The sequence below is a fragment of the Macaca thibetana genome, chromosome 2, assembly GCF_024542745.1.
Source record: "Macaca thibetana thibetana isolate TM-01 chromosome 2, ASM2454274v1, whole genome shotgun sequence".
Lineage (NCBI taxonomy): Eukaryota > Metazoa > Chordata > Mammalia > Primates > Cercopithecidae > Macaca > Macaca thibetana.
Window position 1 is genome coordinate 181,172,259 of NC_065579.1, and position 25,474 is coordinate 181,197,732.

The window sequence follows — 25,474 nt, forward strand, 5'->3', positions numbered from 1 at the left end:
TTACAACTACAGGTGAATGCCACAACTCCAGGCTAATTTCTATGTGTTTATGTATTTATTGGAGATAGGGTGTTCTTGCTGTTTGCCCAGGCTGATCTTGAAGCCCTGATCTCAAGTGATTCTCCTACCTTAGGCTCTCAAAGCCCTGGGATTACAGGTGTGAGCCACCTGGTCAGTTTTTGATTAATTGGCTTACATCTGATTATATAATAAGGGGTAGAGATAGAATGGAAATGCAGATGCCTCAATTCTAACCAATGTGCTTAACCTGTTTTACTACTCTATTATTTTTGACATCTTACTAAAGTACCAAAAAAGACAATCTGGAAAATATATATGACACTGTAATATACAATGATAGCCTCCATTTAGAAATTAGAATATTTGAGCAAAGATAAAACATTCCATCCTATCAGGATGCCTTTCATTTGAAAGCATGAAAAATACTAAGAGTGGCTTAAATAACAAAGAAGAGGCATTATTTCACGTAATTCAGTGGTTCAGTGATAACAAGGTTCCATGCTGGTTTCTCTTATGCTCACTGGGCTCTGCCTTTCTAGTCCTGAGAGAAATGCAGCTGCTGCAGACCCAGAGCCTTTACAGAACAAGTCCAAACAGAGGAAATGCTGGGTCTCTCCCTATCTCTCTATCAGGAGGAAAACCTTTCCTAGAAATCACTAGAATTCTGCACCAGCATCATTGGCTTTACTTACACTTGCTTCAACCAATCCCTGCCAAAATAACTATCATGGTCATGATTAGTTCTCAGATGAATCAACATTAAACCCACAGAGTCGCAGAAGGGCCATTTTCCAGTAACACCTGGGAGAGTGAAAACTTGAACAATATCGATGTTTCTTCCATCAGCAAAGAGAATCCAGATATTGGGTGGGCAATCAGCAAGCTCTCTATTTGCCAAAGAGTGTTTTCATTTAAGTGCACGTTCACTGCTAAGACATCAATAAATATCTAAAGAAACCTTAATTCCACAATTACTAATTCTGATACCTCTATTTTCCACAAATATATATTACTTGTTGCAGACAGTGCTTTTTCTACACTTCCTGAACCCTACCAGTCCTCACCCTCTTCTTATTGGAGTTTCCTTAATTGAGTCATAGCTTATAATTTCTTTGTACTAGTTAATCAGGATATCAATACTATACTAAATGAAAACTGTGTAGCTCGACCTTCCTTGGATCTCTCCTCCAATGAATTTATGTAATGATATGTAGTCTAAGAAAGTTTACATGGTAGATTAACACTATCAATCAATCAATCAATCATCGATCAGTTTAAGTACAATCAATTTAAGAGTCATGTGTAAGCAAAAGACTGTTTTTCTAAGCTGTAACCTAACAATATATAGAAGCTTTGATATGTGTTGATTATTCTCAAAATCAAATATTAATATTAGAACTATTGAATTATTTACCCAAATTTCTGAATAAAATTAAGCCCTGGATTCAAATATCATATTATAATTCATAGTTTATAGGCCCAGAGAAGGTAACTGCTTCTGTCTGGTTTGCTAAAGGCACCAAATATAATGCCAGATAATATGAGTGACAAATAAAACTCTTCCATTGAAAAATGAATTGCTATTCATGACCTCCATAAATAATTTCAGTTTACAAATTTGAGTATTATTTTCATGACCTTCATTTAGAGAAAATTAAAGTTTCATTAAATTTACTCCCAGATATTTATTTGGAGAATTGGTCCAAGGCCTAATAATATATGTAGTATCATATTTCCCTACAAGGTTTTCTCTAAGATATGAAGCACCATTTAAAAATGGAGAGAGAAATACTACTCCCAAGAAAATTACCTAGGCAAATTGCAAAGTTTCATGTATGAATACATCTTTGGAGGAAAAGAAAGAATAGAAAAAGGAAACAAATTATATGAAGGAATGAGTGACTCTTGGCCATTTTCCTCCAAATATATTAATTTTTTAATAGCTCAGGTGATACAAGCATTCCATGAAAGATTCATTTTAAGTTTGAAATGAATCACTGATTTATTGTTTAAAATTTATATTTCAACAGATTTGGAATTCAGAGCTTCTGATGAGAACATGATTGGAAGTTAGAGAAGGAGCTGGCAGTCTCCCAGATCTCCTTAGTTAAGGACAGTTCCTGATGGAATGCTATTATTAATCCCCCAAGTAAGAGTTTCTCAACTTAGGCACTGCCATTTTAGACCAGATCAATCTTCTTTTTAGAGGCTGCCATGTTTATTGTAAGGTATTTGGCAGTACCACTGGTCTCCCCTACTAAATGTAAAAGTGCCTCCTTTCCCCAGTTGTGACAAAAGTCTTCAAACATTGCCAAATATCCCCCCGAGATAAAATAAAAATTCCCTACTCACTCAACCTGTTAAGAACCACTACCCTAAATCAAGAGTGAGAATTTGCAGTGATTTAATATGGTATAATATTGTTATTATGATTTTTCCCCTTAAGTTTACAGTCATATTTTAGTTATCCTCCAGTCAGATGCACTGCCAGTTATTATTTAATTAATCTGAAAAATAACAAACTCAAAGTCCATTTCCAGCTATTACTTGTCTTTTTATTTTATGAAAAACCTTTCAGCAAGGATATCACAATTGTTATAAGTATCTATTTCCTTTAAAAACAATACAACCACAAAACTAATCTATCCTTGCCGTGTTAAAAATGAGAGCAATAAAAATAATTAATTGAATCTGGAGGCACAAATATTTGTATATGCCAGGCTATTAAATCCAAAACCTAAACTTACCATACAGTATTTTCACCTAATAATTTGGTCAATTTCCCAAAAAAACAGTTGATCTAATGTTTTCTAAACTGCACTATATATTTCCTTATATATATTATGGTTAACAAAATATGTGGGAAATTTAAAGGAAATATACACTACATATCACCACAGACCAATAATTCACATCATTTGATTTTATTCTTTTTTTTAGCTTTGTGGTTCTTAGGTATTGTAAGTTTCATGAACTATTGGGGAGTTTCTCTTTTCTCCCTGCAAATAATAATGATAAGCTTGAAGAGAATGACCAACCATTTTAGGCTATTTTATGCATCAGAAATAAGAAAATCACAGTTGAAAGATCAACAGAGGACAGCAATGAAGAGGAGCCAATGGGTCCGAGTGGGGATCTCTGAGGCAACAGTAAACCAAAGAAGAAACTGAAAACTTGACTGTGGAAGCTATAAGAGATTCCTAGGCAACAAAGAGATAGTAAATTGGGCCAGAGATGGGAAATGTGAAGAGGTAATTTATCCAGAGGAGTGTTTTTCAAATTGAATGTGCTAAAGAGTCACCTATTGAGATACAGATTCTGATTCACAATGTCTGGAGAAGGGTCTGGTAGTCTGCATTTCTAATAATCTCCCACATGTTGATGTTGCTGGTTTGTCCCTGTGTCACACTTTACCCAGCAAGGTGCTAAGAACACCCCACTGTCTACCTCCAACATAGATCTAGAAGTAGAAGTGCCAACTCTACCCCATCACATTATCTACAAGATTAACAATGGGGGAATTCATTTCCCCCAACTCTCAATATATAAAAATGTGTTACCACTATACCTTCTTTAAAGGAAAACATCAGCCAGACTGTTGCTGTGAAATATAAGATAATTTCTTGTTTTAAAAAATAAACATATATGTATCTATTAGTTATAGATACTAATATAGTAATATATATACCATATTATATAGTATATATAGTATATAGTATGTATATATGGTATATAGTATACTATATACTAATATATAGTAACTAAACATTACTATAGTTTTTGCTTTTCTTATATCCTGAGGCAACAGGTTCTCTGGTATATTATCTGAAAGAGTCATGAAAAATTTAAATTTCTAAAATCAAATTAAGGTGAGGTTTGACTTTTAGATGATTAGTTTCAAATGAGTTTTCCAGCTCATTCTTGAGTTTCAATTCACTCTTTACGACAACCTAGGCTGTGCTTTTATCCAAATCATTTGATTCCTTTCACACCTCTGGGAAAACCAAATCCTGGCTTACTTCATACTCTCTGCTCTAAAGTAACTAATGAAGGCTTGATTTTAGGTTTTGGCATATTGTCAAAGTCAAGGTGTGTCAGGAAGAGAAGCAGATACAAAGATGACAGATAGATGAAGTATCTCTGATGGAAAACATCCGCTGGTGAAGAAGCTGGTGCTATCATAAAACTGTGTATATTTAGGCACAAAACTCTAAAGACTGAACACCAATACGAAATGGAAGTAATTACAATCTCTTGAAAAGATGACTATCATAGAAGGACAGGAATACATACATTTGTTCCTATGATAAATATTTCAAAATATTTCACATATTTCACAAGCTATACTTAGAAACAAAAAGGTATGTTGGGGAATTTATTACAAAATTGTGTAGGGAAAAAAGTTTGAGAAATGTAACCCCACCCCCCATTTTTCAGAAAAACTAAAAGAAAAATTTTCTCCCAGAAAAGGCTCATTATAGTCATTTAGAGCACCAAAATACTACACACTCTGTAATTTGTATCTGGATTGATAAAATACCAAAGCTATATAAAAAGTTTAAAACTTAAAGGCAGCAGCAGATTTTTTTCTAAGTAATATTCCCATTTTTAAACTGATCTAGGCAAATTGTAGACATTTTAAACAAGTAAATTAAGACAATATAGGTTTATAATGTTGAATAATAATTCTACCTACTTGGAAGAGCAGTTACCGAGGTTGATTTTAAGGCTATGACTTTGGAGATTACCATCCCCAAATACAAACTTTCTACATCACCTGAAATTTAGGCAGTCTAATTAATTCACCTATTCTGATCACATCAAAAAAAAAAAAAAGTCACTCTTAAATCATTAACATGATGCCAACAATAATTAAACTATTTAATCAATCCATTCAAGCAATTGATAAATTAAGAAGAAAAAAATGTTCAAAATTCTCAGTAACTCCACTGGACACAAATGTCAAGCTGTGCTACTCCATATATTGAATACTCCTATAAATATAATTTGTCACCAGAAGTACAAGAGTTCTCTTTAGAGAATACAATAAATTCATCTGCTCCCTAAGAAAGGTAATGGAGAAAATGATGTTTCCCTTTGATAGTTTATTAAACTCACCCCATGTGATGGATAAGAGATCCAGCCCAGCTCTCCTTGAATTGTTTTTGAATCCAGTAGATTGACTGAAATAAAACACAATACACAAACACAATTAATAACAGTGAATTATTTCTATTTGCTTCTGTTGAGTTCACATTGTCTGTTGTTGATATTGCTCAAAAAACATAACTCTTCCTTTTCATTGTAAGTCTATAATTAGTATTAAAAAAGGTAGTTACAAAAAATACACAGGGAAAGTTAAGAGATCAAAAGTTTCTGTGTCCTTTTAAACTGTTCGCATTTATTTACAAGGATAGGTTAATGTTCAGTATACTGACAATTTCTTACATAATAATTACAGATTTAAAGAGGAAACAATAAAAATGCAAAATAGAAAACTATTAATGCTAGCATATCAAAATAACTTCAAAAATATTAAATTTGATAAATTTGCATATGATTTCACAATTAATTCATTTCTTAAATATGTTGCTACAGTGAATCAATATATGTTTATTTATATTTAATACGGCACCTTCATATTGTCCCTGGCTAATACTCAACATATTATTCTGCAATGTGTATTTTTTAAAAATATATTCATTATTTACTTACATGTAACAAACAAAAAGCTTAACTACCAATTTGAGGAGAAATAAAAGTAAAACTAAGTTTTATAATAACACCTGTGTAAAGCTTTACTTATTTAAAGTAGTTATTTTGGCCGGGCGCCGTGGCTCAAGCCTGTAATCCCAGCACTTTGGGAGGCTGAAGCGGGTGGATCACGAGGTCAGGAAATCGCAACCATCCTGGCTAACACGATGAAACCTGGTCTCTACTAAAAATACAAAAAACTTAGCCGGGCGTGGTGGCGGCGCCTGTGGTCCCAGCTACTCGGGAGGCTGAGGCAGGAGAATGGCGGGAACCCGGGGGGCGGAGCTTGCAGTGAGCCAAGATCGCGCCACTCACTCTAGCCTGGGCGGCAGAGCGAGTATTTTTACTCAAAGACTTTAGTGGTTTTACTCAGAACTTCGTGCTAGTTCTAATGACTTTTCATCGATGTTTGTACACGAAAAGTAAAACATAACATGCATATGATTGCATATATTATTAAAAGAAGATGGAACGTTATTTTCCACACCGAATATTAATTTGTAATGGGTTAGAAAATTAAATATAAAACAGCACTTCAAATACAATTAATAACAAAAGTTTCACTTTGTCTATCTGACCTATTAAATAATGGAAGCTATGATTTTACCTCATCTTTCTTCTAAATTAGAAAAAAAATTCCATGATTGACTAATGGAGGATGTGAAGGAAGGTTACATAAACTCAGCATGCATTATTAACATGAACCAGACCATGAAAATCAATACACACAATAGAAAGGAATCATTTTCAGGGGTTACATATATACACACAGCAAAACATAATGTAAATACGTACACTGCACAACATGTTCTCATGTTGTTTACAAAATGTTTCCTGATACATGAAAAGCACCATTCTTTTAAAAATAATCTCAAGTAATTTTTTTTTGCAAAGCAAACATTAATCTTTTAAAATGTAAAGAAAATTTACATATCTGATAGACTTTAAAAAATCATTTCAACTATTTTTTGTGGAGGAAATATTAATCTTATAAAATGTTAAGAAAAATTAATTACATATTTGATAGACATTAGATTTCTAAATTTTCAGGTAGTACTAAAATTTTGATTACCTGGTTAGTTGATAAATACATTAGGTGGGTAAAAGTAAGGCTCTTGATCATTACAATGTAAAAGAAATACAATTCTCAAAGTTTGATTCTTTAAGTTTTGCTAGTGAAAGACAAACATAAACTTTACCTTTTACATTATAATTCCTTAATGATTAAAGAATGTTTTCCCAATAAATTAATCCTAATGAGAAGTAACTGTATTTAGATTAAAACAGAAGATAGATAGCCGCTGCATGGATTACATAGTATAATTTCCATAATTGAATTATTTCCCATGATATCAGTTTGGAAATTAACAGTATGCTTAATTATATTGCAATTATCTCTGAAAAATAATTAAAAACCCTCTACCAATTAATCAATGTTATAGATTATATTTCAGATCAGTGTTAGAAAATTTTTGAAAATACAAAAATACTTCCTCACCTTTAAATTAAAGGATATTACCAACATTCATTCTCATAAAAGATATACCTAGTTCAATTGTTAGTTGTTTCATACCAATCATTTAATCTCTCTGAGCTTTATATGGGATTTGCATAGTAGAAATCAGCTTGCCAGTATGCATAAATTATTAGATTATATTTGCAGTGTCCTTGGGGGTTTAAATGGCTTAATGTATCATTGTGTTTAGGTACTAATTGCACATTACTAAATGATAATTATATGTTACTCCACATGCTAAGATCAATCACTAGTTTAATCTTAGTATTAGTAACCAGAGTGAGGAGAAGAAGATGTGGTTATTACATAGACTCTATTTAGTAAATTACTTATTGGAATGTAGGTTATCAGCTAATGAACTACCATATCCTTAAGTTTCTTCTGATAATAAGAACAATGGAAAAGAACTGGACTAATCACATCAGCATTTGGTTTCTACTCAAATGAGAACAAACCAAAATAAGTTAGACCATACAGTCAATTAAAGTAAGTATAGATTAATTAAATTTATTGCATTTACTCAGAAATTAAATTTTTAGTGTACTCCATTTAGCACAAATGAGAAAAACACAATTAGCAGCATTACTTCTGACTGATTCTATTGTCTATCAATTATATCTACCCTGAGTATCTTGCAATGTTGCTGTGATGTTCAAATACCAAAAATATCTTTAAAACCACCATGAGTTTATAACATGCTGTACAGACTCCCTTCTTGTAAATTTAATACATTAATATTATTTGACAGCAGTTCCATTTTGACTTCTGAATTATATTTATAATTCAATTACATGACCTAAATACATGACCTAGTAGAGTAGAATAGTTAACTTCAAAACACATTTTAAAAGCATATAATTTGGATTTATAAAGTCCCTTTTGTTTGTACCCAAATAAAAATAACACCGTCTAAGAATTCTAAGTACTTTAAAGTGAATGGTTACTTAATTGGGACTCCCAGGATACAAACCTCAAATCTCCTGTGATCCATTATAGAACAGTTTGAGTATATAGCATAATTGAGGTAAGAAAAGAAAATGAATGGAATTTCAAAGTAAATCTGTGAGGGATTTATCTGCATACATTGACTCAATGTAACATTGCAATACATACCTTAAACCCCACACTGATACAGGCAAGAACTTTGGTTACTAGAATGCTGTCCCTCTCTAAACATATGTAGACCTGATCATTTCTTTTCAAACGCTAGGATGGACAGGACAGTCTGATGAGTTGTGACGTACAAATATAATACTGTGGACTGAGTTATAATTGCACTAGTAATTGGATAGTTTATTTCAATTGCTGGACAATGTGAGTTCACAATGATAAAATCTGACAAAACGAAAACTTACTTAAGGCTAGATAGGAACATATGTATGACTTCATTCTTTAATGGCTATCTCATGCCAGTTATTTATCAAAGCTGTAAGTTACCCCTTCCCAGATTTCATATTCTAATGATGTGATTGCCATATATTTTTGGTGTGTAACAGAAAACACATTATTTTGTTAATTTTAGAATATTTTATATTCAAAGAACTATATGGCATATATTAACTTTTTTAATGAAAGTGATTTAAATTGGAAATGTTTTTAAATGTCATGATTCTATTTAAGTTAGTAAATAAATAAGTGGAGTTTTTCTGGGCAAAAATGAATTTGGAAATCACCGTCTTACGTATCGATGGATATGGTTCTAGGTTTTTCTTTTACATGTTTTACTGCCTCTAATTGCTTTTAAATAGAGATGTATGACTAGAAAGGGCTTATATTCATGAGAAGGGGAAGGTAATCCTTACTTGGACTGTTGATTTGGCTTTCAGATGGGCACTAAGTTACTGAGATCTGGAAAGAAAGAATGGTGGTTTCTGATGTAAATAAGAAGGTGTAGAATGGAGTAAAGAAGTAAGAACAAAGTATAGTGCCGGGTACAGTGGCTCATGCCTGTAATCCCAGCACTTTGGGAGGCCGAGGCTGGCGGATCACCAGAGTTCATGAGTTCAAGACCAGCCTGGCCAACGTGGCGAAAACTCATCTCTACTAAAAATACAAAAATTAGCCGGCGTGGCGGCACACGCCTGTAATCCCAGCTACTCGGGAGGCTGAGGCAGGAGAATCGCTTGAACCCCGGGGGCGGAGCTTGCAGTGAGCCGAGATCGCGCCACTGCACTCCAGCCTGGGAGACAGAGCGAGGCTCCGTCTCAAAAACAAACAAAATAAAACAAAGCAAGCAAACAAAAAAAGGAACAAAGTATAGAGCAAATTGGCTCAAATTGGTAATAAGTACTTATGGAAAGGAGGAAACCTGGACGTCATTTCTGCCACTGATTTCTGCTGTTCCATCTCCCCCTCTGTTGGATTGTGGGATTGAGATTCCCAGAGCCATCCTCTCTCTTCCTATCCTGTCCTCTATCACAATGGAGAGACTCAATCAAAAGTCCACTCCTAGTAAAATTGCTCATTAGTATTGGCAGTGTCAAAAAGAATTGCCTATTCCAATAATTTACATCATCTTTTCTTCTTAGTAAAAGGAACAAACTAAGATTTTTTTTTTTTTTTTTCAAGTTCTCAGTTACTAAAATAAGGGCTTGAAACAAAGGTTCCCAGTTAGTGAGGGCAGATTAAAAATGTACAAGTTTCTGGAGTTTTGATTTTTAGAGAATTATTAACACAAAGATTTTTAAAGGACATTTATAAATTCTGATTCATAGTGGCTACTTGTCCACTTAGAAAGACTGAGAATGAAACTAATATTCACACCTTGAAAGATTTTTAAGTGCTACAAACATGCAGACAGTTCTAAAAGGTTTTTAAGATTAAATGCCACAGCTTTGTACTGAAGCAGATCTTTCCAATTACCTAATAATATACCCATAGGCTTTGTGGTAATGCTGTAGTTGCATTTTATGTAACTGAGTTATAAATAATTATTAAACAATCATTTCAAGGTGAACAGTAGGCTTTAATGGCTAAAGAATTTCAAACTCATATAATAATGCACAAGTTTTCTTGTAAAACCTTCAGTTATAAGGGACTTTTATGGCCAAGTACAAATAACTATAAAACCACTACAATAGAAAATAAGCCCATCCTTTGATTACATCTTGTTTTTACTAAAGAGTAATGACAGTTTCTTTCTATGCACACCATCACTGTAATTGTCCCAGCCTCATTTCACAAATACTTATCTTTATCATTTTCATCACTTTCTGTTATAATAAGCAGAATAACTTTGCTCTAGGTTACAGGACTACACAGAGCTCTTCAGTCTGCTTCTAAATATATTTAAATGTCACAAATTGAAGAAAATGATACAGAAAGAAATAAATTTTTTTTCTCAGTGTTATAATTCTCTGTGTAGTTCTCTGGTCAAACATAATACAGAATTAAGAAATCAACAAATATTTTATGATAGGATTCACCAAAACTCAGCTTTTCTGTTTTACTGTATGCACCAGGGTATGACATTGAGAAGTTTAGAGAAGATAGTTTTTCTGATGTACTTCTGTATTGCAACAACTTTTATCTACTGCGCTTGCATATTCTTAATTTAACTGTTCCTGTGGACTTCCTGTTTGTATTTATTTTCTTTCTACCCAAGCATTATTATTCTTTTTTTATTTTATTTATTATTATTATTATTAGTTTTGAGACAGGGTCTCCCCTGTGTCGCCAGGCTAGAGTGCAGTGGCACAAACTTGGCTCACCGCAACTTCTGCCTCCTGGATTCAAGCGATTCTCCTGCCTCAGCCTCCTGAGTAATTGTGATTATAGGCGTGGGCCACCACGCCCAGCTAATTTTTGTACTTTCAGTAGAGACAGGGTTTCACTATGTTGGCCAGGATGGCCTCGATCTCTTGACTTCGTGATCTGTACGCCTTGGCCTCCCAAAGTGCCGGGATTACAGGCGTGAGTCACCGCGACCAGCCAAAATATTTTAATAGATCTAATTAGTATTTTATTTCACAGATAAAACATTATAAAAATATTGTACTATAAACGAAGTCAACTATTATGCCTCAGGTGTGTGCAGATAAAAGTTCCTGTAAACTGTGCTAAATTTAGCAGCATTTTCTATCACAGAAATTTTAATTTATGCAATTTTTATCAAATGAACAGCTAAAATTAGAATGTAATTTTTTGTTGTTGTTTGTTTGAGATGGAGTCTCACTCTGTCGCCCAGGCTGGAGTGCAGTGGATGATCTCGGCTCACTGCCAGCTCCACCTCCCAGGTTCACGCCATTCTCCTGCCTCAACCTCCCGAGTAGCTGGGACTACAGGTGCCTGCCACCACGCCCGGCTAATTTTGTTTTTGTATATTTAGTAGAGACGGGTTTCCCTGCATTAGTCAGGATGGTCTTGATCTCCTGACCTTGTGATCCACCTGCCTCGGCCTCTCAAAGTGCAGGGATTACAGGCGTGAGCCACCGCGCCTAGCTGATGTAATAATTTTTTAAATGCTGCCATGTTAAACATTGTTATGAAAAACCTTTTTTGTCAGGTGGTATTTTAACAACCTGTTTATGTGATATAAGAAGATTTCTGCCCTTAACTTACTCTTTCTCATTAGCTTTTTCTCCTGGGCAATAATTTTGGATTTATTTCTATCAAGATCTTGGTTATGGAAGAAATTGTAATTAGCTGTCTCATCTCAGTCTTTGCCAACAGTAGGGGGAACTCCTTGGAATCAAAACAGAGTCTCACAGTAAGAAGAGTCTGTGTTTTTATAACTAGAGTGACTCAGGAAATAACGCAGAACAAAATTCTACTAGAAACTTGGACACTTTAGTAAATGTCAATCCTATGCTGTTTATAATGTATTAAAATTTTCATTTTTCCTCTTTTAATCAGAGAAATATAAAGGTCATATGGATATCAAAACTATTATGGAACAAACAGGTATCAAGATATCAGTAGGAAATGTGTTCTTATAACAAAATAATCCTTTCACATAAATCAGTTGTGATCCTCTACTGCCAGTGAATTTTTAGTACACTAACAGCCTGACTTAAATAACAGCTCTTTGTTTCTCTCCATTTTTAACTGATATTATGAATCATTCAGACAAGTAAAATGCATCTCCCAAAATGTAAGTTTCTAAAACTAGGACATTATTATGTAAACAGCATTTTATTTTTCACAGTTTTGCTTTTTAAAGTGTTCCAGAAGTAATAGAATGACTTGTTTACATCCAATTCAGGGACACCTTTTTGAAAGATTAAAAAGTGAAAAATGAAAACATATTACTCAATTATGAAATACAAATAGTCATTAAGGGAAATAGCAGTTTAAACTACAGCATATGCATTTTGCCTTCACCCCATAAAATCAGTCTATCTTGGTATTAAAAAAATCGTATTATCATAAAATGTAGAATATCGACATCCAGATAGTACAGGCTCTCTCTCTATTCAACGGAGTTTGACTGTTGGCTGTGAAAATAGAAGAAGAAAATTGGCTTACAGAATAACTGTAATATAATATTTCCTTTAGAAATAAAATTGTTCCTAGAAGTCCCTTGGATATAAAGATTCAAAATTCTAGCATAGGAAACAAAGAATGTAATGATGAGACAAAAGTAAGTTTAAATTTAAAAACATCCTCTGGATATTTTGGCATCCTCAAACACACATGTGCATATACGTACACATGTATTTGTTTTGAAAGAACCCCACTGTAGAAGAAATTGGTTTCCTGATTAAACAAATTTCTGGAAAACTACAATCAGAATAAAGCTTTGACTTCATCATATTCTGCAGAATATCTGGATTATCTAAAATCTCATGTGTATCATTTATTCTGATCGTGACAATACAAATTTGACTGACATCTACAAACATAGGCACACACACATAAACAAACTCTTCAAGGTTTGTTTTTGGGTCTTTATAACAGTCCACAAAGGATCAAATATGGTACCACATTCTTAGCAGTTTATTTCAAAACACTAGTCTTTTCCCTTACATCTTAGGAGCATGGTGTCAATGGAAAGCATCAAACTCCGCACTGGAATAGTCAGAAAACTTTTACTTTATGGATGAAAGAGATGGTAGAATGCAAATAAAGACCAGTGAGGTATTTTGGGGTAGTGTAATCATAATAGGAATAGCACCTACAGAAGTTTTTATTTGGTGATGGTTCTATTTTGATATTCAGTCCCGTGTGTTTCCAATATATTCACATGCACTCACACAGAATTTACATCAGTTTAGGTATGTGCTTAATAAGGACTGTTTCTGAATAGTTATTTTGGACATGCTTAAAAATATGTCTTTGTTATATATTCATTTAAATTATTTTTAAAGTTACATGCAGTTAAAAATAATCTGGGTTAAAATTATGCCCAGCACATGAACTTAAGCAAATCAGTTAATCTTCTACTCCTTGTTTTTAGGAATTTATTATTATCTTTTACCTTAAAAAAATTCTCCCTGTCTCTCAGGGACTCTGTTCTGGGACTTAAATTGCCTTCTCCACCAAAGATTCATATCATATTTTTCATAATTCTCATATCTATAACAATTTTTATGTAAGTATTCATTTTAGATTCATTTATCCCATTGAATTTGACATCTTCAAAAGCACAGAGCATTCCAGTCCCCAGCATATTTTTTTTTTCAAACTCCAGTGGGTAACTAATCCTCAGGTAAACAGTTTGATAAATAAACAAACAATAAATTATTATAATATGAAAGATGACTTATTATTATGTAATACGAAATTAGTTATATATCAACCTTTTTCTTGACTCGTTTTAATGATTCTTAAACGTGTGTCTTTGTCATTACATTTAGAGTTCCAAAGTTTTCACTAATAGGGTTAGGGTAGTAAACCTACTACAAACCTGGCCAAACATTAAAAAAAAAAAAAAAAAAATGCTGAGTTAATTTCCAAAGGATAACCTTTGGAAAGAAAAACTTAAAGGAACATTACTAATTTTATATCTTTTTAGTTTTCTTCCTCTCATTTTATATTTTTTGTGGGAATATTAAAACTTTTAGTATGATTTAGAACATCACTTTCAAAGGTAAGAAAAATTTTCCTTATTCAATGTACAAATGTCAAAGATAAGCATTTGTATCTGAAAATATAGAAAGAAACACCATTGTTAAGCATAGATTAACTAGTTTAGTCACAAGAAATACTACAATTACACGTGGAAATTTCTTTTTCAGAGAACAAGGACAATCAAATCATAATTTAGATCAGAAGTGTCAAGAACACTGTAATAAAATCTCTAAGTTTATCTTTTTGAGTTATCTAATGTAAATGAGTATTAACTTATCTACGGTAAACCAGATAGTAAAAGCAAACCAAGAGAAAAATACGAATTCCTTTTTACTGCCTCTTTGAAAATATTTCCAATATTTGGCAGTTACTAGATTTGGTGGTGTTTATAGATTTCATAAAAGAGTAACAATCTACTTTAATTCTAGTTCTGCTTTTCTATGATGCTGCCAGTTCTTTTATTCTGTAAAAAAGCAAAATCTACCATGATCAACTGTGACTTATTTGAGGGGGATTTGTATATAACGCTAGCCTTTTTGCCACCTTTGAATAGTATAGATGATTAGAGGACAGTTGGGGAAAATGAACAAGATTAGATAGTGACAAATAAATCAATGTTTTTTGGTTTTTTTTCACACCACATGTTTATAATTCAAAAAAATAAAATTTTATGCCATAGAGAGGTCAAAAGGTATATATTTATTCATACAATTTTGCTTACAGTTTGGGAATAGCTCAGTTTTGTAAGAGGACAATACTATTGGTGATATAACACACCACACAGTGCTGCAAATGGACTTTTCCTGTTAGTGGTGTTTTGCCTACCCAGAGGATTAGTTAGATAATCCACATGGAAGACATTGCAAATTAGCTTCCCAGACTTTCCCTCAGTGTGAAGACTGCCATCATATGCAATGAAAGAATATATCCCTTTAAAAGCTAAACAGTTTTATCAATTGCTACATTGGGTTTGAAAATCAGGAAATAAATGTATGTTGACTACTAACAAGCTACTCTGTGTTTCCCTTGGTCAATCTGACGTAGATAGGAAATGTTACAATTTCCTGTTGATTGGAAATCAATCAACTTTATCAGAGACAAAAAGTAAGATTTTAAAGCCTTATATGAGGCAGTTTACACTTACTGGAGCTGTAGAGCTTATTCATCTATTTTTCTTAACTATTAATTGAAAAACACATACATTAACCTTCTCAAAATGAATGCATTAAAAAAGCAAGAGAAACAGTTTTGATATTGACTAAATAAACCTCTCGGTAATAAAATTAACCTACAATTATCTATTTGCTCAAGTGCTTTTGAGGCCCTGCTATGTAATCAGTCAAGATTTTTGTCTTAAAAGGGAAGACAGCTCAGTTTGGAGTCTTTAAAGTCAGTTTACATTTGTCTTGATGTGAGAGAGTTCTGAAAACCCAAAGATAAATATAAAAAAAATCAAATAATAGGGAAATGAGTAACAAATATGAATATAAAAAATCAGGTAATAGGAAAATGAGTAATTGACATGAATTCTCTGGAAGTAAGGGGAAAAAGTTTGTTGCTAATTCTTCACTTTTGTTCATAGAAAACATGCCAATAGCTTGAAAGACTGGCTAACTCTTTGGGAACATAACGGATAACACATTAGTCTTTTTTCTTTTTTTCTTTTTTTTATGTTTCAGTGAAGAAAGCAAGATACTAAAAGCTGCTTTCTGCTTTGGAAGCCTGATGTCATCAATATGCTATTTTTGCTCTTTGCCAGGTTAACAGAATTTATTGCAGCAATTAATCCAAAACATATGTGCTGAAATACCCACATGAAAAATATAATTGCCCCCAACTTAATTTGCTACCTTTCAAAAGCCTGTTTTAGCTACCTTTTCTCAATGGCTACAGTTAAATAGAATACAAGTGTTTTTATGAAAGAAGAGCTAAATCACTAAAATTTATTTTCTCATCTTAAGTAATTTAAAAATTGTAGTTTAAGTGGGGGGAAATTTCCACAGAGACTAAAGTCTACTTTTTGGACCACGTTCTATTTTCTATTACTGACCTTTAAGACAATTCCAATTGTTAATTAACACTTCATTTTTATTACACATAACCCTAAATAATCACACTCTGGTTATATTGACAATTTCCTCACTATCTGTGTGTATGGAATTCTTGACAAAAATCTTCTCTCCAGGGTGAGGAAAGGAGTGTTTGAGTGTCAGGAAAGGAACACAGAGGAAAGAACGTGTGAAGAAAAGTCATCACAGATATTTTTATCTGCTCTTCTGTCTACATCAAATTTCTTTAACTTAGTTTCTTAGTGGGTTCCCCACCCATGCAGATAATCATAACTTAGGAGTGGAACCACTTTACAGTTCCAAAGTACTCTCATTTATATGGTTTCCTTCAATTTTTCACTACAAATTTCTGATTGTTTCTAAGTTATCCTTGCAAAGTCAGAAGACACATTAGTACAGTCACTGGGATTAAGGTTGAGAAGCTAGTGCTTTTCCTGACAAGGGTGCCTCCCTAGTTCATAGGCGTTTGTGTCTAGAAGAAAACATGTGAGGTTAAAATCAAAAGACAAAGACAAGAGAGAGGCCTTGGCTTAGTTACTACTTTATTAGGATCCATTTTCTCAGTTTCCTCAGTTTAACAATGGGAAATGTCACGTTACCTATTTTAGGGCTACTTTAACGATGAAATGAGGTTCAGTAAGTCATGGATGATAATGTACGGGAAAAATCTGTTTGCCAGCAGAACGATGAACAATTATTTTCTCAATGTTGAACATGGTACTGAGGATATATTAGTCTTGAAGTCTACAGGATTTAACAATACCATCCTTTATGAAAAACACTGAAGTTCTAACACAGCCACAGAGCATCAGGATCATCCAACCACCAACCTATATCGATAGCACAGCTCCCAAAAACCCTCTCTGGTCCATTCCCTGTTTACTCCCAATATTGGAAGAGGAAAAATCCTGTTTTAATAAAACGGTGTCAGTCACACACGGGTTTTGGGAGAACACAGACAACTTTTGAATATGCACAGGGGCAAAGTTTACGGACACCCTCTCAGCAATTACTAGGGGCCTAACAGGTGGCATTAGCAGGTAGTTTTAAAGAAAATTTTTCTAAAAAATAAATTTCTTCATTTGAGTCTAGCGACACCAAAAGAGTTGAATGTCCAAAAGATGAAGAAATAGTAAAGGGATAGTGTTAGAAATCGGCAAGCTGGACAACAGGGCGTATGAGGCAACTCCTGTGAGTCTCAACCAAGCGCACCCAGTACGAGATGCTTTCTCAATCCTGCAGCGAACCTTGCAGAATATCTCCTTCCCTTGGCTGTCACCTGGTGAACCCATGAAAACGGATGGAAAAGAGACACAGCACTTCCAAACATCAAACTGAAAAGCCTAGCTGACAGCAATGTAAAAGGCGGCAGGACGATGGTAGATCCTGAATCAAAGTCTATTCCTCAGGTCAGGACCTGCCAGACCCGTCCAAGGCGCACGGACTCTGGCGTCTTCCTGACGCCCGGGTAAGAAGGGTCCAGGTGTTAAGGAGGACGCCGTGCTCTCCCAGTGCCAGCAGATCCCAGGCAGCAGGCAGAGGGCGCACGTTTGCCTCTCGCGCGCTCCAGTCTCCTCCTGGCGCTGGTGTTCGCGTAACTTTGCACCTTCGCGCTCTGCTAGCTGCAGCCTGCATCGCAGCGCCTACACCGTCCGCCCGGAGGCAGAAACCCGGAGCAAAAGAGCATCAGACTGCGCTCGCCCACCCACCCTACCCCGGGACTGAGGCCGTGGCACCCTGGTCGCGCTCCGGGAACTGACTTTGGCAGCCAGGAGCGGAGAGTCTCTTGCACAAAGAACCCGCTGGCCTCCAGAGGGCTGGGACTGCTTTACCCGCACCCCGAGATGTGTTTTTCTTTTTCTTTTTTCAAATCTCATCTTTAATTTGATGCAGAGTGAGTAAGCAGTGAACTGTTGAGAGACACGGTTGTTTTCCAATGAGCCTGGACCTAGCGGAGAATAGTTTGTGGTTAAGGCAACCCTGACGGTGGGTGTGGTGGCAGCAAGGAGCACTTGCTCATCTCCCTGTTGCCACATTACTGTCTCTACCCGTACAGCTCTGCTTTGTGCTAAAATTTCGCAGGACACACTTTTGTAATTTAATGAAGATTGCTTTATTAAATGTGGGAAGTGTAGGGCGAAGAAAAAGGAAGGCAGTATCCCCTCCTGTGGCCACTCCTGTCCATGGCGAGGAGTATTCACAACAGTTTGTTTGTGCAGTGCTGCCACTTGCTTTCCTCCTCCTTCCTCACCTATTATTCTCACTTCACCATGTTGGTTTGGATTATGTGGATTTTCACCCTTTGCTTTGACTGGAACAGCGGGACATGATTTAGAAAATGAAGGGTTGGGGGATGTCCACACTCAGGGCTTCCAGTTTAATAACATCACTCCAAGTTTGAAGCTTTATTTGCTGAACTGGTTTTGACTCCATCCACCCCTCCACATGCATTCGTCCAGACATTCAAAGGGGGAAGCATTTTAGCATTTTTTGGCTGACACTCTTAAAACTTTCCTGGATAAAATATTTTCTTCTGGGAAACAATTAGAAGTGTGTAAACTTGAGAAGAGAAACAAAGAAATGCAGCCCCCCCCCAACCCCAACCCCATTTTAAGTGTGCGGGGTTTTTAGGGATTTAATAAAAATTGATTAACCAGATGTTTTATGTGATAAATGTCTTTCTTTTAAGCAAATGATTTATATATTAACATTGGCTTTAAAACCTTTTCTCTACTTCTCCAGTTTTCTAATCAACTTTTAAAATTTTCACTTGCAAAAACTTTTTTCTTTGTAAACGACAACCCTCCGCTGTCCCCCCCCCCTTTTTTTTTTTTTTTTTTTTTTTAAACAAAGGAAGCTGGTAGGAGGCAAACTAAAACTTGCTGACTTTCAGACTTTTCCTGGAGAAAACCTCCTGCCAGGTTCCAAGAACTACCTGATACCAAGCAGCTGGGAACAGACTTAATGAAATCAAGCAAGTGGCGCACGTGTATCCACACCCTGAACACGTTGAGGGATGTCTTCCTAGGGGGATTGATTTGTGACTTGGAAGACTTCGCATTTTATAAATGTCACAATATTGCTTTTACTAATATTTCTAAAGTTGTTACAGAAGAGTTAGCTAAGGTTTCCAAATTTTTGAGAAGTAAATTTCTAATCCTGGTTTTCTGTATACCTGGATGAATAATATAATGAATGTTTCACACTACTGGTCAACCCTTTATTTAAAAAATCTGTGGAAAGCTACTTTTGTACTTGGTAAAAGCCCTTTATTGACCCTCCCTGATGAGAAAATCCAGATCTCTGAAAACAGAACCCGAAAGGAGACACCTGCATCTGTTCTTCTAAATCTTCTCTCTAACAGGACTTAAAGGAACAAGGTTTATTAAATATTTTAAAGAAAAAGTGTGCAGGTTAAAAAAATAAACAAATTTGAGGATCTTGACAGAAGATTACTTGTAAAACTTAATGTTCTTCAAGAAATACACGTTTTCCCTTCTATCTAGTATTTATGCCAAACAGAATCATTGAAAAAATGATTCAAATCAAAAGTAGCCCAGATCACAGATTTTTTTTTTTTAGTAAGCGTCTATAAAAACTTATCGAGTTTGATGATTTGAGGAAAGTTTTATTAATACTTTCCTGAAGGTCTTATGACTTGGAAAGTGTAACTCTCAGGGACGCTTCTTTTTTTTTTCCATTTGTGTTGAAATTGGTAAATCAAATATGTTGTGGTAATGTATTTTGCCTTTAAAAATCCTTTGCAAAAGTAACTATTTGATATTTAAATATTACATGTATTTTATTTCACAAAAATTTTAAATTTCTGAAAGGATTTTAACATTATAAAGAAAGTTATTGTGAAAAAGTATTACAAATGTTGGACCCTTGAAGAACACACCAAAATTTGAATGTTAAATGTAGGCAATACATAAAGAATGTTACTAAATCATTTATTTTATAATAAACGTATTAAGAGCAATGTGAGATTACTAAGTTGTTAATATAACCAAGGAGCCAGCCATAATTAAATTCAAGAACTGAAAAACTTTACCTAAAACTTCCTAAACCTACTAAAAAATGTTAAAAATAACTAAGATCTGATTCTGTACAATATTTTGTTTTAAAATTTTATATTAGTTTAAAGTGTTTTTCATTATAGCTCCCAATTTCTAGTGTTTCATGGAAAGACAACTTTATATAAAATACAACCATGATCTAACACGTGGCAATGGTGTTTTATTACATGTAGTTTCCCTTTTATAGGTCCAGTCACTTCTGAGTTAGAAGTATATCCAACTAACTTTTAACCTTAAAATAGACAAAAAAAAAAAAAAAAAAAAAAAAAAAATCCTATCAACTACGGTAACAATAATAAAAAACATAAAATTAAAAATATTGATTGTTACAGGTGAAACTTTTGTATTGATAAATCTATTGTTATTACTAGAGGATGTAATATCTAAAAGAGTTTATAATTGCTCATTTATGACAAGGACTGGAATAGTGTGATTATGAAACATAAAAATTAGGAGATTGAGGTATCTGAGTGAACACTTTCACCACTCAAATTATTATCATCAGTACTAGTCTTTACAACAATATAGATTCAGAATGAATTAATTTCATGATAGATTTTGAGAGGTTACAAAAAGTTTCTTTAGGACATTCAAAATATTATCCTAGCAATTCAGATTGTCAGTAAAAGCTTAAACAAATTTGCTGATAATCCTGTTAATGACCTAGGTCAAGTGTTAACTGTTGTGGGTTATAAAATAGTGAAATTAAGGTTTCTCCTACCTTCAGGCAAATAGCACAGTTAACCATGGAGGCAGGGGGGATGTAGGGGTGAGCTATTAGGAGAGCTATTAAATTACAAAAATGTATAATGCATTCAATTATTTAGTCTAGCATGATGAAATGCTATTAAAAGCAAATGTAAACCCTCTTCCAAACCAAAAAAAACTTATAAAGATGACATGATAGCTTAGTTTTCTATTAATGTTTTAATCACAGTGTGTTCTTATTTGAGGAAAAGTGTGTATATATGAAAAGTGATGCCAATTTATAGTAATTTTTAAAAATGAAAAAAATTGATTATTTTCTCCAACATTTGCCTAATACTCAAAGGGAGGCTTATAATATTCATATTGCAAGTTTTACTTTTAAGTTTTAAACAATCACATAGTTTCCTCTAGTATTTAGAATATTTATATTTAGGGAAATGCATTTCATAGAAATAGTGTCTTAGCTACTCAAAAAAGTCTTTTAAAAAAACTAGTATATAAATATGAATATTTAATTTTATTCAATTTTATTTTGGATACTTTATTTTCAATATAAAGAGCTTTCTAGATAAATGGTAATCCAATTTATGAACTCTTTTGCATAGAGAAAACGATTTAGCGTATTATGTACTGATGAATTAACAGTGCATTGTACTCCAGACTGCCATAAATGTATAAAAGTGTTTAAAGGAAGTACTTTTACCAATTCTGAAAGGGTTGAAGTAACCATAGTTGATCATTTTATTTTATATCCAGTTTTAACTTTGTTCCAATGTTATTTCTGTTTACCATTAATCATCCCTCTGGTATGGAAACTAGGAGCAAGTATATGAACTTTTAAAATAATACATAGTGTAGCAATCGTACTTTGCTATGAAAAACAGCTGATTTCCCATTAAAAGTCTTTTCTTAAGCCGTGTAAACAGAGAGATCTGATAAGAATTTAATAAAGTTTTTATAAAGCTCTGTTTAAGTATATAGGTCAATTGCTGAGTCAAGTGATCAATGGAATTATGAATATCTGTTATCATTGATGAGTCTCTATTATCACCTGGAGTCATTTTCTTGAAAGCATATAAGAAAGGTATTTGTAAATATATTAATAGAAGGAAAATTCAGATTAAACATTTTCTAAGTTATTTTTCTTATCGGGGACCCATGGCATTTCAATATTGATAGTTAATGATTAAATCTCAAATTTAAAAACAAATCACACAACTGCAAATGTCCTAGCAATTAAGTCAATGGCCTGGTTTTGTTCTCTTGGTTCTCTTATGCCTAACTTCATAATAGATCGAAGAATATATTCTAGTAAATATGTTCCAATAAATTTCTCGTACATTGTTTACAGTGTTGAAATATTTCAATCATAGTATTTTAAATACAGTCTAGTATTTCATATTTCAAATTTAAAAAATTATATCAGAAAACTACATTAATATTATTTTAAAATCACTCCTCTCATATATACATTTTCAAAAGAATTGCTTTTTATTTAAATTACATTGTTAGAAAAATTGCATGGAAATCTGGGCACATACTTGGCATTTTCATTTTTCATGTTATTCAACTCAACTGAGAGCCAAGTTATGGATTAATATTTAAAATCTCACTCAAGTGTTACCTAAGTTAAATCATCTTAAATTTGTTTTAAAGCTTCCCTTCATAATCACAGGAGGGAAAAGAGACACTATCCACAGGACACAATCTGGAAAGAATAATCCCATGAACGATGGATAAACTTTTATCCAAGCAAATTAAATGTAATTATGTCAGCTTTCTGAATATATTTACCTTTCTATATACATATTGTTAATGTGTACCTGTCTGTATAATTATGCACATTATATCCCCAAACACATATGAGGTGAGGCTTAAAAGCAATTTGAATTTGATTAACTCTGTATCATTAAATTAATACTGATTAATTTTACATAAGTGTGAAATAGTTTGGTGTCTTTTTTTTTCTCTTGTAATTTACTTAAAGGTTATGTTTTCCACAAAAATACTGACTAATTACTACATTCTTGTGCATAATTAATTCAGTAATATCCATTATCTACATAGTTCATAAACATTCTATCTGGAAAATATAATTTATCATGGCAATGTGGGAATTTTAACACTATTTTTCTAGTGATTGTCAATATTTTAATATCTGTGAAGAACAAAAATTTTTAAAACATTAATTTTAATTTATTGATATGTTACCTATTATACATGTTACCCGTTATACAAATGAATACTCTTACCTTTTATTCAGGAAGAATGATTGACTCTTACTTTCCAATAAACATTTTAATTTGGGTTGTAAAAGAAAAAGTCGTTTGTGGGTAAGATCATTTTCTTGATTCTTACAATTTTAGAATTTTTATTTTCTTATTTAGAAAAAAGATTCAGAAAATTTAATGAAATCTGCCAAATTGATAAAGGCAGTCAGTAAGGAAGGAGATAAATGACTGCTCTATTAGCAGTGAAAGTAGGTCACCGGGTATGAGGCAGTTTTTACATTTAATAAAAAACTTTCTAAATGTTTTGTTTTTACTTGTGTTTTTAAAATTAAGATACACTGTACAATATACAACAGTATTGGCTTGACAATATATTTTCTAAGGAGTGATGTATATAACATGACGTTTGCACATCAGTTGCTCAGTATTGTTAACTTGCAAAATAAATTGCTAAATGTTATTGTTATAAGTTCAAAATCACTGAGAGGAAATTAATGTTGTAAGTGTGGCTTTAAACTAATCAATTATTTAGAGAAGTTTGTTTTAAGAGTTAGTGACTGCATTCACAAGTCATTAGGAATAGATCACAAAACGTATATAGGAGAAAGAAAATGTATGTATTAGGTACACAATCTTATAGAACACATTGGTTCTTAACATTAGATTTGCACTTTAACCCATTGAAAAGGAATTAATGCTCATTACGAGGATAATAAATAACACAACATCAAGGAAATGCCATTTGCTGCATATCAACATTCTCTCTTAATCTACTATTCAGTTATTTACTATATCTTCCCAGGAGCTATTCACTATTCATTAAATACATTCTCCTATTTGTATACAAGCCTTTAAACAAAGAGAATCCAACCTAAGCTTATTGTAATTCTTGCAAATATTACTTATGTTAATGTGGCATATGCTGCTCATTAGAACCTGTACCACAGTGCAAACCATTGCCTGGCGGGACACACACAACTTCAACACAGCCCTTGCAACATAAACACACACACGCACCTCCGCTTCGACAAAGTGATTTCCCTTTAGTCCATTCATAAATGCCATGATCCCAAGTAGGAACAACCTGTCATTACCTTTAAACATACTAAAGAGTCTAGGAAAGGAAGGCTGAATTTTCTTTCAAACTTCTCGGAGTACCACATGGTCATAATTAGAAAATAAAATACTGCCTTGGCTATTTGGCAATTAACATAACTGGGTTGCAACGCTGGAGGATTTTCTTTCTTTCTTTCTGTTCAAATTGGCAAACAAGGTAATTGCTCGAATTGGTATCAAATTAAAAACACGTTTTCAAGGTTTAGACCATCTAAAATTATCTTCTGAAGTGTTTTAGAAGAGAGTTGGAAAAAAAAAAAAAAAGGCACATCTTTCGTTCACTAAGAGCAAACCGCTCTATTCGGAGGCACCTTCCCGACGCGCAAGGCTTCGGTGAGAACGTGCTTTGGAGAGCGTGAGCCCGCGGGGCAGGGCTCCGCGCGTCGCGGTACCTGGCTTACCTTCATTGGAAGGCTGCGGAATCAGTTCCCCGAAGCAGTTGAGAAAAGAGCAGCTGAGGAGGAGGAGGATGGAGAGGTGACAATCCATGTTGCTGGTGCAGAGGGCAGTGAGAGGAGCATATCTCCATGAAGCATGCCACTGATGTGAGGGGGAGCGCTCTGATTGCTGGAGAAGTTACCATGCTCCGCTCGCAGGCTGATGTCAAGTTTGACACTGGAGATAAGGAGGAGTCTGGCTGCCTTTCCGCGAACCCCGCTCGGGGACTTCCCTGGGTCCTAGTGCCGTCCTCAACGGGCGCTAAAGCGGAGCGGGATGGCACGCTGCTGGCTCTGCAGCCCAGAGCTGCCCAGGAAGGAGACTGGGTGGGAGTGGGGGCGTCGCCCATGGGACAGGAAACACAGAAGTTGTGATGAGTCTGCGATGCTGAGAAAAATGCACCCTCTTTTGTGCTCCATGAAAAGTAGCTATTTTATTGTTTGCTATCCATGCTCTGTTTAACTCACCGAAGAAATCAGAGGCTTGATAGGAGTGTCATATGGCAGTGTGAGTGCACCAGGAACTGAAATG

At 34.1% G+C, this 25,474-nt stretch overlaps 1 protein-coding gene across 2 annotated transcripts in view; it reads right to left on the bottom strand.

The window, feature by feature from the left end:
• Positions 1-25,122, bottom strand: part of EPHA3 (EPH receptor A3) — a 358,761-nt gene extending 333,639 nt beyond the window's left edge. The window contains exons 1-2 of one of the 2 annotated variants that reach the window (XM_050778973.1): positions 24,907-25,122; positions 5,140-5,204 (exon numbers count right to left, since the gene is read on the bottom strand). In XM_050778973.1, the coding sequence (XP_050634930.1) occupies positions 5,140-5,204; positions 24,907-24,994 (153 nt within the window). In that variant the 5' untranslated portion in view covers positions 24,995-25,122. The remainder of the gene's footprint in view (positions 1-5,139; positions 5,205-24,906) is intronic. The other variant, XM_050778974.1, reaches the window with a different exon arrangement.
• Between the last annotated feature and the right edge of the window lie 352 nt (positions 25,123-25,474).